This window comes from Pinus tabuliformis, chromosome X (assembly GCF_031772625.1).
Source record: "Pinus tabuliformis cultivar Carrire ecotype Pingquan chromosome X, CPIR1, whole genome shotgun sequence".
Taxonomy (NCBI): domain Eukaryota; kingdom Viridiplantae; phylum Streptophyta; class Pinopsida; order Pinales; family Pinaceae; genus Pinus; species Pinus tabuliformis.
The window spans coordinates 541,672,059-541,690,455 of NC_142308.1; the positions used below are offsets into that span (position 1 = coordinate 541,672,059).

General features: G+C 37.7%; 1 protein-coding gene across 1 annotated transcript in view; it reads right to left on the reverse strand.

Moving 5' to 3' along the window:
- Positions 1-4,564: 4,564 nt before the first annotated feature.
- The window catches only part of LOC149141126 (uncharacterized), an 87,105-nt gene continuing 73,272 nt past the window's right edge, over positions 4,565-18,397 (reverse strand). Inside the window, exons 10-11 of the mRNA XM_089446754.1 lie at positions 5,648-5,713; positions 4,565-5,141 (exon numbers count right to left, since the gene is read on the reverse strand). Coding sequence (XP_089302880.1) covers positions 5,016-5,141; positions 5,648-5,713 — 192 coding nt within the window. The 3' untranslated portion in view covers positions 4,565-5,015. The remainder of the gene's footprint in view (positions 5,142-5,647; positions 5,714-18,397) is intronic.

Sequence of the window (18,397 nt, forward strand, 5' to 3'; positions counted from 1 at the left end):
TGTTTCGGTCGTATTCCCCATTACTAAGAAAAAGTAAGCCACCGGTTCGAGTAAAAGATACTATCATTACCACCTAGACGATTAGACATCCAACCCATAATCGTAACAACCCAATTGCAAGAGCAGAGCTCTACCAACTGAGCTATATCCCCCGTACTTGGACCAAGTGGTCCATACATGAAAAAAATAATAATAATAATAATGATAATAAGATGCTTTTTATTTTTCTTCCTACGATTTTCCCTGGCTCAGCTGGGCTATCCTGGACTTGAACCAGAGACCTCGCCCGTGAAGTAAATCCTCACACCTACGATACTATCCAATCAACTAATTGGAAGAGAATCAATAAATTCTTTTTCAGGAGCGATTCATCCTTCCCGAACGCAGCATACAACTTCCTCTTCGTTGTACTGCGCTCTCCAAGTGTGCTTGTTCCCCTTTTCTTTTTATTTCCTCACCGAGCCAACGGCAAGCAAATGGAAATCACTTTTGATGAGAAAAGGAGGCATTGAAAGACCCTCCTGGCCCAACCCTGGGACACTCCAAGATCCTTTTTCGAACATGCTCTGCTCCCATGTGAGGAGATGGATAAAGACATCCCATCCGTTGCAGTGATCCAAGGGCTATTCGTAGTGGGGGGTCGAAGACCAAGGAGTTATTTTTATTTACACCAAGCATTCTTCTATTCTTATGACTAGATCCAATCTTCTGGGTCCTACGGAAAATGAATTGATAGAATTTGATTTCACGTTATTCCTTTAGGGAATAATGAGGAGATCATGTCGATTGTTGTTTCCTACGGACCTCCAAAGCATGAAAAGGCTCGAATGGTATGATCCCTCTATCACCCTACCTAGAATGAAAAGGGTGATCCCGTAGTTCTTGGTCTGTGAAGATGCGTTGTTAGGTGCTCTATTTTCCACATCTAGGCTCAACTTCAACCTGTGCCCGAGGGATAGTAAAGGACCTCCAAAATGTTAACTTTTAATCTTTCAGTTCATGGATATATATTAACAGCAATAACAAAATGGCGGCAATAGTTGATGCCTACTCAAATATATCTTTTTGTGAAGTTTTGGTGAATGATTGGCAGATAGCTCGGAGCTTGAGGGATTTCAAGTAGAGATTTGAGAGCCATATGGCTGGCAGAGAATCTGTGTTTCTTGTAACAACCTCTTGTAGCATTTTTTTGGACTTTATAGGCCATTTAGAGCCTCATTGTTTATTTATTTTGTCAATGTATGTATTGCCATTTTGATATATTCACCTTTACATGGTATATAGATGAGCAAACTTTGCATATTTTGTTTCTATTAGTTTAGAATCACGGTTTTAAATCTTAAAAATAGTTTTTTCATTAAAATTAATTATTTCATGTAATTTTTTTTTTAAATGGGTTCATTGAGATCTGACCAGTCCCAGGTTGACCGGGTCTAGTTTGAAACCCGATTTATTAGGTGGACGGTCCAGTCACCAGTTCTGATTTTTAAAACTATGCCCTGGACTCAGTTTTACATTTCAGCTATCGAAAACCCAGGAAGAGTAATCTTGTAGCAAGTTCAAGAGGGATAATGCGTGCCTCATATAACCTTAACCCTGATGGTTGAGGTCTAGCATAAATTTAAGTGATTACAGAACCACCGTAGCCAAGCCATAGTGGAGTTACTTTGTGAATGGCATATAATATGATTCAAGCAGAAAAGTTGAGATTATAACCTTGGCGCTCTTAATTTCTTGTGTCGTGACTCTACTGTTAACTGAATTCTTGGCAATGAAAATCCAAAGATCCTATTTCAGGACGAAGAAATCCCTATCAAATGTCGTGCCCAGACTCATACGTTGGAAATCCCAGAGGTAGACCTCTACGCGACAACGCTAGGAGAGTTATCCCGGAGACCTCATCCCCGAAGGTTCAAAGGGAGCACTTGAGGGGGAACACCCAAGATGATAAGGATCGGGATCACACGGCAGGCTGCAATCATGGAGTAGGTCAACGGAATGGGGTCCGCATTAAGTGCACTGAGGAGTAATACGGGGTGACGTGTCCCGAGTTTCTTATCCCAAAAGTTCAAAGAGGCAGCGCCAAGGTGACTTAAGTGCTGGGACACTCTGGCGTGTAGTGGGAGTTGTGAACCAAGCAGGACGTGCTTGCAATGCAGAGGATTGGACCCACTGGAACGCATAAGCCCGGAGGTTGGCCCTCGGTAGTTCAAAGGTGAGGTGCATTTCGAAAGAAGCGAGGTGACTCGACGTCGGGACACAGTTGTATACAAGTGATCTCGGTTATCCTCGTATTGGCACAGTGCATACCCACCATATAGGCCAGCCCAAAAGATTGTCCTTGGAGCAACTCAGGAAAGCACAAAGGGAAAAGGGCCAAGGTAACGGACCCAAGGGACGAGAATGTTGTCGGTAATTAATGTTCTGTCAATTAAGCGTACATACGTTTATATAATTAAACGTGGGGGGACCTACACCATGAACGGGTCGACGGCTAACACACCAATGCCAAGTGGAATGAGAAGGCTGACTGGTGTAGCCACGTGGGCACTACACAGCAAGGTGATGACATGGTGTTGTTTGGTTCGCTCAATTTCAAATGGTCATATTCCTCGTTCCGAAGGTCAAATTGAGAGAATTTATATCGCCAAATTGTCTCGACGAAACGAACGCAACAATGATGTCTAATTCAGGTTCTGAATAGTCAGGTTCTGAATAGGTTGAAAGAGATCAAAATTTTTAGAGCCCATTTCTTGACAACACTTTGGATCTTGGGTCAGCGTAGTAAAAACCTCCTTCTAACTTGTGTTTCGGTGGTACATAAGAGGGGGTGTGTTACATTGTCACTCTAATGCCATGTTGTGAAATTGATTATACTTCACATGCGAGAGTAAGAAAATATATGAAATGAATATTTCATGAAGGGTAGAGTCACTGAATACATCAACATCAATTCTATTTTATTTGGCTAGCAGGCAATTCAATGGCATGTATGTGTCTTAATGACATTTAATTAACTAATTCCTTTCATTATTTAATGTTATAGCCACTTAACATTTCATTACATTATGTACACTGAAACATTATATTCCAACTATTGAAGCTTTATACTCCAACACTGAAACATTATATTCCAACTATTGAAGCTTTATACTCCAATTCTGAGGTGCATAGTACAATGCAATATGAGTGAGATGTGGCACATGTAATGCTTATAAATCAATATAAAAATTTGAGGTCCTCAATGTTTTAAAAAATAAATAAAAAGCAGCATTGATCCATTTTAACCCCTGACCTCTTAAGCAACGAGAGGTTTGTGCATCAACTTCTTGTTTCTCGCTCAAAATAGATAATGCATATGGGTTAAGTTGCATCTATGTTGGTTATATTTATGAAAGGTGAACCATGCACATATAATTAATAGGGATCCGAGCCTAAAGGGATAACTTAGAAGGATTACTTAAAAATTTGCTACCAACAAAATCGCAATTTATTCTCAAAACTACCATCCAAACAGTTTTTCTTGACATGACAGTAGACAGGGTTATCCAGCTTTTAAAGAAACAAAATAAAACCTTCCCAATTTATTTTGTGGTATAATGTAAGTATGATTTTGTTGAGAGGCATTCTACAACCCAGGATGAGCGAGATGTTGTCACGTAATGTTATATTTAAAAATAATAAAACAATACTTACATTAACAAATTAAAAGAATAGTAATAACAAAAAAAAACAATGTCGACCATATACCTTAATTTTACATTAAATTTATATAGACATAAAGTACTTGAAAGCAAAAGTAATTAATTTACTTTTTAGTATTAGGGAGATATGTAATGTCTTCACTACTTAATATGGAGTTGGCAAATAGTATGTAAAAATAATATCATTGACGTGTAATTCATTCTATGTTCACTTGAAATGTAATATTTAAAACAAGAAATTATTTAAATGCTAACTATGTATATATTATAAACAAGTGAAAAGAAAACCCAACATAGATCCACTTTAACTTTGGATCGACCAAGAGCCAAGAGGAATCAAATCTTTTGAGATGCAAATCTTTCCTTAAGTTTTGAACTCAAAAAAAGGTTTGCATCTTGAGAGATTTGATCTCTCTAGGCTGGTTTAACAAAATTACAGGAAAAGAACACATATCAAATACCTTTTGTAACATGCATAACAATAGCCTAGTATGTAGTAAGACAATCTATACCCCTTCACCCTGGTCATTGATCATTCCCACCAATATTGTCTGTATGTAAAACCCCATTTACCTTTGCTAGGAATTACACAGATTGGATTACCATCAAGAATAATCCAAAGGCTATTAAAGCTTTACCCAGCATGACGTAATAACGCGATGTTCCTTCAATATTTGGTAGTGATTTATTAATTTCTGAGATGGATCAGCAAAACTCAAAGTGTACAATGCGCACCCTGCCTCTTTTCAACTAGAAATAGTAGACCCTAAGAGAAATTTCAGATTTGTTGCAACATACAATAAATTGATGTTGGTATCAAGCCAAGGATAAAACCATTTGGGGATCAGATATTTCACATCTTTTTCAGATTGCAATGTTATACTATATAAAAGCAACATATAAACACCATCTGTCCTATAAACAACCAACATGGTAAGCTTAAGCAGTTCAGGTTTACAAACCCTGTTAAATAAAGCCCTGGGATCTTCAAATGCTAACTATCACTGGCGTTCAATGTTTTTATCAGTAGACTCTTTGCGCTAAAATGATATGCCCTTCATAGTGCTCAAGCAGAATATAATAGAACATTAAAATCAACCTAACCAGCTTGAATCAGCTTAATAGAGATGGTCCTGATCACAACATACGAAAGCTGTGATAAACTTTGAATCCCCTTGATTTTCTTATCTACGAATATATCTGTTGTTAACTGCAGTAGCCAAATGTACCTTGAGCAAATATTTCTATCATCAGTCCAGCCTTCAGCACAGGCTCATTCAAACAGCATAATACTTGTTGTATGTGATCCTTCTAATTTGACGGCTCCTTTCGAATTGTTTTGTTGGCAGAGATAGTAATGTCATTCTGTAAAATTGCATTTACATTTGTTTGGTCAACAGTCCCTGACTGAATTGTGTCTGCGATGTACTGGAGGCCCTGCAAAATGCATTTACAAGCTTGAGCATAAGGAAATTCCACAGAAAAGTAAGCCCGCTAACATCGGGTTTAATAGTTATGGATTTCTTTCATCTGGAATACCTTTTTTTGAATTGAATACTTTTCAAACCAATATAAAATTAAGGTATAATAGTCAGCTAGCACTCAGAGTCCATTGTCTCTCCTTACCAAAGTAGGTTTGGTTTTATCTCAGAATAATTTCTATGATAACATCGGAGTACTATCAAATTGTCCTGGGAAGACTTTTATATATTTGTTACCAAATTTGCCACTCAAGACATGATTTTAGTTACAGCCAAACCGGTTGCTATATTGCAGAAAATGCATTAAATTGTTAAAAAAAATAAACACAAGGACACCATTTGATAGAAATTTCCAAAAGCCGTTTCTTAATACTGAGCAAACTCGGACGCAAACAATACAACCAAAACCAAAAATGCAATAAAAAATGCCAGTCTGTTCTGGTTTCATAGGTGAAGGTGCACCTTCAAACTGTTACCATCAGTGAACTGAGGGGCTGGACGTTCTATTCGAGCTCTTGCTGGGAAGTCCTGAAATAAAATACACCTATATTAGAAAATATTTTGTAAAGCTGCACAAGAAACTCTACTCTTGCCAATTCTTGTTTTGAAATGCTGCTGATATTACATCATGAACTAGCAGGTACATCATAGGTTCGAGAGTTGAAACACTACTGACAAAAAAAATTTGGAATAATGTTTATATTATTTCATGAACAAGTACGTACATCATAGGTCAGTGAGTTATATCACATGAATAACTCGCATAGAGAAAATACCCAAAAAAAGCCAAAAAGAAAGCATTTGCCTCTACCCACAAATAGAAAGAGACTAAATATCAACGAAAAACACTGAATTTGACCTTCACAAGCAAAACCAACTACTGCTTAAAGCCCTTTAATTCACCTAAGATAAATAGGGAAGAACCACCTGAATTGTAACTTACATTGATATTTCCAAAGAAAGTCAATAGCAAGCAGCCATACTGAGTACCACTACAATTTGCAACTACCCCTAATAATCCAAGTGTCTCCCAAAAGGGAACTCTTCTGTGACAATAGAGCAGTTAAGAACTGATACTCAGAACGAAACTATATGACCAAAATACCTTGACAAGCCAACATCCCCAGAAAACACGTTCTACCATTTCATCTTTGCCTTGCAACACACAAGCAGCATTTCTCACAACCATATTTGTGGAGCCTATGTTTGACAGCCAAACCTTGCTGGATAGAAGCCACCCCAACACCTTGTGTCTAGAAAAGTGATTTCTACATGGACTCTCTGCAACCCCCCAATTTTGTTCAAACAAGTAGTAATGTCCGTCTCATACAGGCCATTGATCACATAAATGTAAATGGACCTCCCATTCCTCCGCCTCCAATCCCTCGAAAAGAGCTCCAATACATAATATTGTTTTCTAAAAAGACAGTCAAAAGGGATCAAGCAACAAAAACCTTCCAAAAGAAATTTGTTTGAACTAGTGAAATTTTGGACCTAGTTAATGTTGAGATTGTAGCTTGGAAGGTGATTCTAAATGGATCAGGTGCCATGACCTGCAGCGAGTCACCTCAACTATCTCTTATGGAAGTTAATTAATGAATTTCCCAAATAAAGACTTTAGACGGAAATTTAATTTAATTGTTGGGTACCTTTTTATAAAAAGGAAAATAAGTCAACAACAGATTAAGTCGTAGTCGTTCACTTCAGTGAGTCGAGATCTAATCTCAACCATTGAAATTAGGGATTTTGCTTGAGATTAGGGTTTGATCTTTTTAATAGGAGGTTCAAGCCAAAGGAGATGCACATTCAATTTGACACAAGTTGGGATTCAATAGAGCACGGTATTTGGCAGTGAGAGCAGGAAAAGGATAGATCGAGCTAGCTAGAGCAAGAACAAGGCAAAGCGAGATCAGCAAAGAGGTTGAGTTTTCTCGTTGGCCGAGAGGCAAAGTTTCTTTGTCCAGTGAAGTTTTCTGTTGGGAACTTGGGCTGCACATGTGGGTCATACAAGAGCCGAGTGAAAGAAAGAGAGGGCTGAGATCTCTTGCTGGGTATTTGCAAATACCCTTGTGTCAATGCTGTAAGAAAATATTTCTCCTGAAACTGAATAAGAAGCCCAATGTTCGCTTGTGTTTCCCCACATTGGGGTTTCTAGGGTATATCTGTGTTATTTTTTGTTGCATGTGATTGGTTTCAAGTATTTTCACTTCTGCTGTTTATTGGATTAAAAACCCAGAATATTTATTGTTCCAAATCAGATTAGAAAGCTTTGTTAATTCAGATCTGTGATTATTTGTTGAGACAGTAAATTTGTAACTGGGTTTCAAGAAATTAACAAAGATTGTGCCTAGAACAATACTAATGATGCTTCTGGTCCCATAAATCCTTTCAAAATATGTTGCAGGAAATGTGGGACCCCACCACACATCTTCCCTAGCCTTGTACCAGCTGTGTTTCAGTACAGAAACCCCTAAACATGGCTGAAACATATTTCACTTTTCGAAACGCATTTCAGGCGCCATACACTGTGTTTCAGCATTCGTGCGGCACATGTGGGGTGGTACAAGACACTTTTGCAACCTACTTTTGTCCTTTGACTTACTAAATTCATTTTTAGATTTTAACTGATTAAAAATTAATTTTTTAAGGGATTAGATTTAAATAATAATGAACTGAAGTATGCATGAAGTTTAAGGGTGAAGATTGAATACAGAATGATAATAAATTTAGTGATATATAGCCTCATTTATAAATAATAAAGGCTGTTTTTGGACTTTACAACTTGCATTATGTGTCACTTGTCCAATGTCTTTTATGTTTCTCATTTAAATGTTCTTGGGCCTTGGCACTTACTCATTTGTTCATGAATCTGTATCCTAATTTTTTAGGGGTCATGTTTCTAGCGTGTTTCCATTTCAGATACATGTTTATCTTTACCGTATCATGCAACTTACCTTTCAAAAGAAGGTATCTTTTCTTTACCAATCGTTTTCCAGTAAATCTAGACAAGACAAACCTGTCCTTCAGGCTTCAATGGATGGAGATGGCCAAAACAGCTATGATGCCAAACCCCAAAGACTCTCCAAACAAATTTGTCTAGACTAGTGAGTTTTTAGGCCCAATCAAAATCACATTTGGTATAGCAATGATGATGCTCCTGGTCCCATAAATCCTTGCAAAAGAGGGTACCTTTTGTTGCTAATCATTTGCTGGTGAATCTAGACAAAAGACCAACCTGACCTTCAATGTATAGTAATGTCCAATTTGGCCATGATGCCAAATCCCAAGCATCTCAATGCCCTTCAAACTATCAAGCAGAAAACCAAAGACAACTTACCAAGCTGTGAACACACTCTTGAGCAGGGAAGAACTAGCAGTAATAAAGGCTTGAGCATTCCCAATTAATTCACACAACTCAAAAGAAACTTTTATACCCTAGATGCAATAAGCCTACATAATTTGATGTTGACTAAAACTTGCCAAGAAGCATCACCATCCACCATGTGCATCACCCATTTGCCAATAAGAACCACCATTTGCACTCTTATACCAGGACGTCCCAAACTCCCTTGGTCCCTTGGCAATGCGCAAACATCCCATGCCACCAAGATCACTCCTTGCTTGCCCTAAAGAAAACTCAGAAGAATGTTGTTAAACAATTTATATGCTACTTGAGAAGGAAATGCATCAGAGGAATAATATATATGCATAGTGGGAAAAATCATGTTAACCACTATTACCTTTCATATGATAGGAAGAAGATCAAGGCACTAGCAAACTTGGAGCTTCTTCTCAATCTTTCCCATGATCCACCTCCACTCATCTACGAGAGAAATATGCACACTGAAGGATTCCAAATGTTAAAAGGATCTCAACAAGTTTAATAAACTTCCACTTATGATTCAACCAAAATGGGAGGAATTCAGGGGGAAGGAGGTGTGGCCTTCTTAACCCACAACAAAGGCCATTATCTTCTCTTTGCTAACAATAATTATTGTCACTTCTACAAAAGTGTCCACACATAAGGGAGCGCTCCCAATTGACTTTGAGTCAACTGTGTTAAGGCCAAGGAATGACTCCCAATGGTGTATTTGCATTAATGTAAACATGACTATATAACAAGAGGAGGTGTAACCTTTGGGATTCATATTCCAAGGTCTCTTCCTATTCTAACTCTTCAATTTTCCCTAATTTACATATTTACAAATTTCTCATCCAATTCCTAAGGATTAGGTGTCCAACCTCCCCACCCGCCCCCTAATCTAAAGGGGTGTTTGTGAGTCCAAGCATAATTATGAATCTTTCAAACTTTTCTCTTGCAAGTGCTTTGGTGAAGATGTCTGCAATTTGCTCATTTGTGTAACAATGTCGTAGATGAATAGTCATGGCATCTACATGATGTCAAATCAAATGATACTTTGTATTGATATGTTTGGTTCGATCATTGAAATTGGGATTCTCGGCCAACTTAATTGCATAAGTATTGTCAATCAAAAGGGGAGTAGAGTTCACTTGTTTCTCCTGCAAGTCTTCAAGAATTTTCCTGAGCCACACAATCTACTTGGTTGCTTCTACAGCTGCCAGATATTTTGCTTCTGTTGTGGAATCTATTGGAAGTGACTATTTGCATGACCTCCGAGAATCAACTCTAGATCCAAGACTCATAACATAGCCTGAAGTAGACACTCCATTCTCCTTATCTCCATCAAATTCTAAATCAAAATATCCAATCAAGTTGAAGTCATCCACCTGTGAATATTTGAGTCCAAAGTCTTGAGTTCCTTTCAAATACTTTAGAACTCTTTTTGGAACAGACCATTATCGTTCACAAGGCTTTTGCATAAACCTAGAAAGCATTCCAACAACAAATGAAATGTTTGGTCTGGTAATGGTGAGGTAGATAAGACTTCCCACAAGTTGTCTATACTTAGTTGCATCCTCAAATTCATTTTCTTCTTTAGATGTGAGCTTCATATTTTGTTCCATTGGAGTGGACAAATGATTGCATTTAACCATGCCAAATGTACTCAACAATTATCCAACGTACTTCCTCTGAGAGAGGAATATATAACTTGGATATTGGGTCACTTCAATACACAAGTAGTAATGAAAGTGTCCCAAATTTCTCATCTCAAATCCTTTCTTCAACGTTTGCTTTATGAATGTAATATAGTTTTCATTATTCCCTGTTATCAACAAATCATCTACATATACCACAAGATATACAATAGTTTTGCCAACTTTCTTGACAAATAGAGTTGCATCATCTAGATTAAAGTGTTTGAAATTTAATTTCAGAAGATGCTCAATCAATTTTCTATAAAAGGCTCGTGGTGCTTGTTTTAGGCCATATAAGGATTTGATGAGTTTGCATACTTCCTGTGCCTGTCCCTTCACAACAAAGCTTTTGGTTGAGACATGAAGGCATTTTCTTTCAAGTCTCCATTCAAGAAAGCAATCTTCACATCCATCTCATTCTGAGCTGCCAAAGCAAAGAGGGTCCAAATGGTGGCACATTTTTTTGTGGGGGCAAATGTCTCTTCAGAATTGACACCTTCTTTCTGTGCAAATCATTTTGCCACAAGCCTTGCTTTGTGCTTATCAAGTGAATCATCTGATTTATACATGTTCTTGTGCGGCCAATTGGTTTGGTTCCAAAAGGGGGATCCACCAATTTCCATGTTCCATTCTTTATGAATGTATCATACTCCTTCTGCATCGCTTCGTTTCACTCATTATGAGAAGCAACTACTTTAAAGGAAGTTGGTTCAAAACTAGTAAACAAATTCAATTCAAAATCATATGAAACATTCAAATCATCAACAGAATCAGAATCATCTACATCACCTCCATTTTGTCAAGTGGAACTTCTAGTACCTGTCTTTTCGACCTTATTAGGGTGAACACTCTCAAGTGTTTTGGTGAGCCATTTTGGGGGACCTTTCTGAGATGGTCCAAGCTACTCTTATGATTGAGATGGGGTTGCATCAAGATTTAGCCTTCCAATCCTCTCAATCACATCACTTAAAGGATCTTCCTGATTTGAAGGAGTGGTCAGAACTTCATGAGGGGGAGACAATGCTTCAGAAGGAGATTCCATAGATTGATCCAAGATAGAGATCCCCACTTCAAGATGTGGAATCTCATTATCAAATTCATGATAATTTTTTGCATGATTGAATCTATCCAAACGATCAAGTTGTCGCTCAACAATATTGTTAGTCTTGGAAGATTCAAGAAAAATCACATCTCTAGACAATATAAACTTCTTATTTACCTCATCGTAGAGACGATATGCTTTGGTGGTATTTGAATATCCCAAGAAGATGCATTTTTGACTCCTTGCATCAAGTTTTCTTCTTTGTTCCCTAGGAATCTAGGCATAGCAAGTGGAACCAAAAATCCTGAGATGCCTTACGGAAGGAATGTGGCCATACCACATTTCATAAGGAGTCTTGTTTTTTATAACATGACATGAGATGGACATCTGTTTTTTATATATACTGCACATAGAACAACATCAGCTCAAAGCATTAGCTTTACATTTTTGAAGAACATCATTAAGCGAACCATATTTAAGATAGTCTTGTTCATCCTTTCAGGTACACCATTTTATTGGGGATTGTAAGGAACAATAGTTTGATGTTGAATCCCATGTTGACGTAGATAGTTTTCAAAATAACTAGAAGTATATTCTTTTCTATTATTAGTACGAAGAGAGCCAATAGATGATTGTGCATCATTTTCAATCATGCATGAAAATTTCTAAAAGTTTCAAAAGCTTATGATTTTCTTTTCAACAATTATACCCAACACATCCTAGTGTAATCATCAATAGAAGTCATCATATACTTATTTCCATTTGTAGAAGGAACAAGCATAGGGCCACATAAATCAAAATGAATCAATGCTAGTTTTCTACGTGCCCTAGAAGCGAAATCACGGAATGGCTATTTGTTATGTTTTCCTAGGATAGAAGCTTCACATTGCTTCAATTCCCTTGGAATACCCGACAAACCAAAAACACCATTTCTTTTCAACAAACAAAGACTGTCATAATTAAGATGTTGTTAATTTTTGAGTTAACATGTTCTTTGCATAGGATAGATACTCCAAGGAGCCCAATTTTCATTAGCAATCACATGAGACATTATTATACAGAAGAAAGAACATGAACAAAAGGTGCAGAAAACAAGCCAAGACAAGAGAACTCAAAATATGGCTCAAGCCAAGGAAAACCCCCAATACGGGGAAAACCCTTGATCAATTCATCTTATTATTAATATCAAATGTTCAGCAGAGAGAGAAAGTACAATGATTAGAGACAAAATGCCTTGCCAATTTGAGGATCCAAAATGAATGCCATTGAACAAGTGAGCAGCTCAAAACTGTAATGATATCATTTTGTCAACAGTGGTAAGTGAGGGTTTCTTATAGATCACCCTTGTTCCATCCAATTGACCTAGAAAACCTCCTTTCATCTGTGGCTACCCTTGTCAAGCAAGAAGTTGTCCATAGATGGCTAATTTGATCCTTATGTGGCTGATTTGATCCTTCTGTGGCTGATCTGACCCTTCTCGGCCTCTTTGTCCTTACCTGAAGCATGCCTGCGGACTTTACCAGATCCAGAATTTACTCATAATAGTCCTCAAACCCTGCAGCTGATTATCTGAGGGAATTCAGCCCTTGTGCAGAGAATAACCCAATGACAAACCCTCCTCAGACCTGCGGTTGTCGTGCTTGGAGAGACACGGCTCATGGGTAGAAGATAACCCATAAACAAACCTTCGACCTCCTCCAATTCCACGGCTGCCTCAGAAATAATTTCCAACAAGTCGATGTGTCCCAAATGAGGGAGAGGGCTCCTCTATATATATAATTTGATGGGGATGAAGAGAGGTGACTCTTGGGCTTATTGAGCCAACATAAGGTGAGGCCAACCTTGTTAATTTTCATGGAAGAATAAATTCAAAATCCCACTTCTACTTGTCCAAATTTGACGATCTTTAGATCGATTTTGGTCCTCTCGTAAAGAGGAATTCAATGTTGCAATTATCATTACCAAAGGAGTTGTCCAAAGTGGAATTTGGCCCTAGTTGCCAATTTTAACAATGGCCAAATCTTGCATGACATAGATGACTAAATGGCAATGTACCTTCATTGTATTAAGAACTGTATGCAGCGTTCTGTGCACAAGCAGATGTTCCTTGCAACTTCAGTAGTCCTTCCTCCTCCATTCCAGCGATAAATGTGTTGTCTTATTCTTTTCTTATCTTAACTTTTTTTTCCTTATATCCCATATCTGGTCTATGTCTAAACTAGATCATAAACACACTTAAGATACACAACTACATGCAGTTTGCACAGCAAAAATGTAACAGCAATGAAACAATAAAGGACATAGAATTTTGTAGGCCCAAAACACTTCTTATTAGTCCATCAACAAGAAATACATAGGGCTCCCGTACCAAGGATCATGGCCCTTTTTACACTCTAATACAAGACTAGTATATAGCTATATACACTAGGACTTGAAGTCAACTCCTTTTGACTTTCAATCTACCCAAAAGAAAAAGAACAAATCAAACTTACTTGTTGATGTAGCCCCTTCACAACCAGCCCTTTCGGTCCTTATTTTCCCTTGACACTTGGTTGTCCTTTGCCTCCTTCACACAGAGATTAGGCTCCTTTCTGATCTTTGTCATACATAGCTTCTCACAAAGGTCAAGTCCTTCAGACCACTTGCATTCTAGCCTTCAAAACCAACAAGTGTTCATAGTGAATTTCTCCCTTCAATTGAATGTCTAAATTAGCCTTCAAACCAGTTGTTCACACCCTCCTTAGATGAGCAAACTTCAATATCTATGCTCAGCAATCATCCAACATAAAATAGTAGCATCCTTTCCATAGACTTCATCGCTTCCGCTCACTATTCCAAGTTTCTACAAGGGTCACGGTCTTCCGAAGTACGATATGCCTAATTTTGAGGCCTCCTTAACTCAAGTGTGGCCCTTCTTTTATACCTGTGATAGGTGCTGAGGTCTTTCGGCCCTTTTCCAGCCACCTTGAGACCTTTTGGCCTACCTATAACAGAGAAACTAGGGCTTCGCCCCTCTCTCAAGGCACAGATCAGAACTTTAGGGGTTCGGCCCCTCCTTGCTAGACAAAACAACTCCTTCTAAGACTCTCGGCCAGCACTCCCTTTGACTCGGTCTACTCAAAATCACACAAAAAATCACTCAACCTTCAAGAGATGCCCATGACTTTAGGTTCGCTCCAACTAGACTTTCTTGAGGTCTACAGCTCAATTTCTCTTGGCTTGTATTCTCATATGTGTTGTTTGACCTCTTCATAGGTCTCTTATACTTATAGCTCTCCAAGCATTGTCTTAGAAGCCCTTGATTCCATTAAAGGATCTCCACTACAATAATTAGAATAAAGAATCAATATCTTTAGGTCTCAAGCCCACGACCTTAGGTTCAAAACCCACGAGCTTGGGTACTTAGTCCACAAAGTGGGTCAAATCCTCACAAGTCAAGTACCCTAGACTTGTGGGAGTACCTCCCAAGCTACACTTTTCAACAAACTTTGTCATCAAACATATGAATGGAGTGTTCTTACTAGTGAAGGTGAATAAGGGACAATAAGTTTTTTGCAGTTATGGAAGGTAGAGCACATTATGCAAAAGAATGTCAGGAAGTCCAAGCAATTTAAACTTGATGGTGCCAAGTCCAGATGGCTTGAGACTTGACTTGCCTGCAAAGTAAACTACTCCATCTACATTGTCACTTAGGTCTTCAAAGTATTCTTTCTGAAAGGTCATATGGAGGTTGCACTTGTATCAAGCAAGCATGCATCCTTCCAAGAAGCAAATGAAGTATGAAACAAACCTTTAGTTACTCCAATATTGATATGGGCAATTATGTAATGAGCAGATTCAAGTGCTTTACCTTTTGTTGGATCTGTGTTTTACCTTTATCTTCTTTGCATTTTTGCTTGATTTTTTCCCGAAGGATTTTGCATGTGGATGCATCATGTCCATTTCTATCACAGTGAATGTGGTGGAGATCAAACCTTTTTCCGTGGTGGTGTTTACCCTCCTTTCTCTGTTATTCTTTCTCCATGTCCTCTTCTACCGCCTCTTTCTTTAGGAGAATCTCGTGACTGATTCTTCTCGTTTTATACAAGGCATGCTTCTTCTTCAAGGGACTAAGAAGTTGTCTTCTTGTTCCCAAAAGCCTTCTCCTATCCTGCAAACTTCTCCACAAGAGTGTCAAAAGTAATGTCCTTGAGTTGGGCACTAGCTTGTAAGGATTCAAGATAGTGAAAGTATGTAGGATAGAGGGCAATGACAAATGTTGTGAGAGGGATGTCCATTTTAACTCCAGTGGCTTCTACATCATGGGTGATGGCTCTAATCTCTGAGGCTAGGGCCAAGGGGTCATCGTCCTTCAACTCCAAGTTGAAGAGCTTAATCATCAACTGAACTACTTCTAATTCTGATTGTGAGTCATATAAGTCTTTCAACTTCTTCAACGCATCATAGGCATTTGTAACTGGAATAATACGACGACTCACCTCTTTACTCACAAAAGTAGCAACCAGGGCATAAGCTTTGTTGTCCTTATTCTCCCTGTTGCACACAGTTTTATCAAAGTTCCAAGGAAGTTGAAGTACCAAATTTTTTCAACAAGATTAGATAATCTATCTGCATTTTATATTGCATTGTAAACCCATTCTGCAAGTTATGTAATGTACGTGATGCTAGTAAGATCGTAAAGGTATGTAACAACCTAGGTAAGCCTATTATTTTGGCAAGAGTTTCATCCTAGGAGGATTTTCGTCTCACTGATTCATTTGTGTTTCTAAACACAGATGGTTGGCATAGTTTTTCCCTCCAGCCTCATCCCAAAGCTAGGGTGGGATTCTTCGTCAAAGCCTTAGGTGAGTCTTAGTGTTCTAATCAAGGCTTATATAAAAGTGATTTGGGAATAATTTAAGCTATTTGGCTAAATTATTTTATTACAAATCACTTGGTCTACTAGCTCATATTGTGTCGTAGATTGGATATGTTTTTTGAGGGTCTAAGCCGAATGGGTATTCCCCCTTTGAGGGTTGAAATTGTAAATCTTATGTAAAAAATATTTAATGCATGGTCCCTCATACTTAGACACCATGGTTAAAATATTAGAGAGTGGAAAAAATAATTAATCCCCTCAAGTATCAATTAATTAAATTTTCTGGCAAAATTAATTTAAAATCCTAAGCCATAAATTTAATTAATTAGAGTCAAATTAAAATGTCTTAGGAAAATTAAATTCTCTAAGTGAAAAATTTGTGGGTCTTAAAAGAATTAGTGTTCTAGTCAAGGCTAATGTAAAAGTGATTTGGGAATAATTTAAGCTATTTGGCTAAATTATTTTATTACAAATCACTTGGTCTACTAGCTCATATTGTGTCGTAGATTGGGTATGTTTTTTGAAGGTCTAAGTCGAATGGGTATTCCCCCTTTGAGGGTTGAAATTGTAAATCATATGTAGAAAATATTTAATGCAAGGTCCCTCATACTTAGACACCATGGTTAAAATACTAGAGAGTGGAAAAAATAATTAATCCCCTCAAGTATCAATTAATTAAATTTTCTGGCAAAATTAAATTAAAATCCTAAGCCATAAATTTAATTAATTAGAGTCAAATTAAAATGTCTTAGGAAAATTAAATTCTTCAAGTGAAAAATTTGTGGGTCTTAAAAGAATCAATTTTTTGAGGTCCTCCACCAAGGGAATATTGGACATTTCAAGAAAATTTGGACCCTTGGGCCCTAGTGGTTAAGTCAGTGAAATTTTTTATTAGCTCAAAATAATTAATTTTGAGCTAATTAAAATGGCATTAAATTATAGATTCGAAAATTCCTCAAAAATAAAAATTCAACGACTAAGATTAAAAGATGATCAAGTATTTTTCAACAGCAAAGATTATTTTGACAAGGATCAAAGAAACTAATCGTTATTTTTCACTTTGAGGATTTATCTAATAGAGAGTCATTTGAGTCTCTAGCCATCTGATTCCTGGCTAAGAAATTGTTGTTGAAGCATTGATGTAACACTATTGTCCCGTTGGGAACTTTTATTTCTATCATAATAAAGACTTTGTGGTGCAATTCAAGGTGTTCCATGTTCGTTGAGTTGTGGTATGTACTAACTACAACCTTTCCTATGTTGTGCTAGTAATGATGAGATTTGTTTTCCATTAGATGGAGATAAAGTCATTATATTCATAGTTTTGGACTAATCTTAGATGATTTGATTTGTCATATGATTAACGGATTTTTTTGAGATAAATACAGTGTTTGCAAGTACTTCAGTCCTTGGTCTCCAAGTTCACAAACTGTGGGCAAGGATCAACTTTGCTTGGATCCTTAATATTTACGTGGTGGATTTAATCTTCGCTAAGGCTATAGTATGCATTGGATTTCTAAAGTATATTTTAGCCATTTATCAAAGAAAATACCCATAAAAAAATATTTCTCAAAAAAAAAAAAAATCAAAACCCTTGTATATTCGTAAAATTATTTTGAAATTATTTTTTGCTAATTGGGGTTCTGGGGTTTTGAGATTTCGTATATATTTGGGGTTTTTGGTGTTCTATTTCTATTTTTGTAAGTGAAGTTAAGAGAAGAAGCTGAAGTAGAGCTAGATTTAGGCCCTTGAGGGTAAGATCTAGTCTCTAGAAATTTTGCAGGGCCAGTGATCGGAAAAATTGCAAAAAAATTCAAATCTGGAAGAGAAAAAAAAATTTTGAAGCAAGGGTTTCATTTTTCAGGCCTCCTGGGCCCGGATCCAGCCTCTCCAAGGCCAACGTCCCCCTCAGCCTCTACATCATCCTAAAAAAGCTCAACGTCAGCGTTTCAGCCCGCTTTAGGGTTGGCCGTGAGCCCTAGGGACTTTGGCCTTCCCTCCTTAGCCCTACGCCGAGTGTTTTAGGCCATTTTTGTCCTAGTCATGGCCTTGAAGCGCCTCGATCTCCCTCAGAAGCTCTAAACGGTTTCCCTTAAGGCTATTTGTGGGCCTTTAGGCCTCTAAACCCTAGTCAATTGCCCTCTAGCCCTATTCATCCAGCCTTGTAGGCCTTTCTCTCTCCAGCGTTGACTTTTCTTAGCTTTCTACTTCCTCATTTACCTTTTCCTCAGCCTCCTAGCCCTCGACGCTAGCC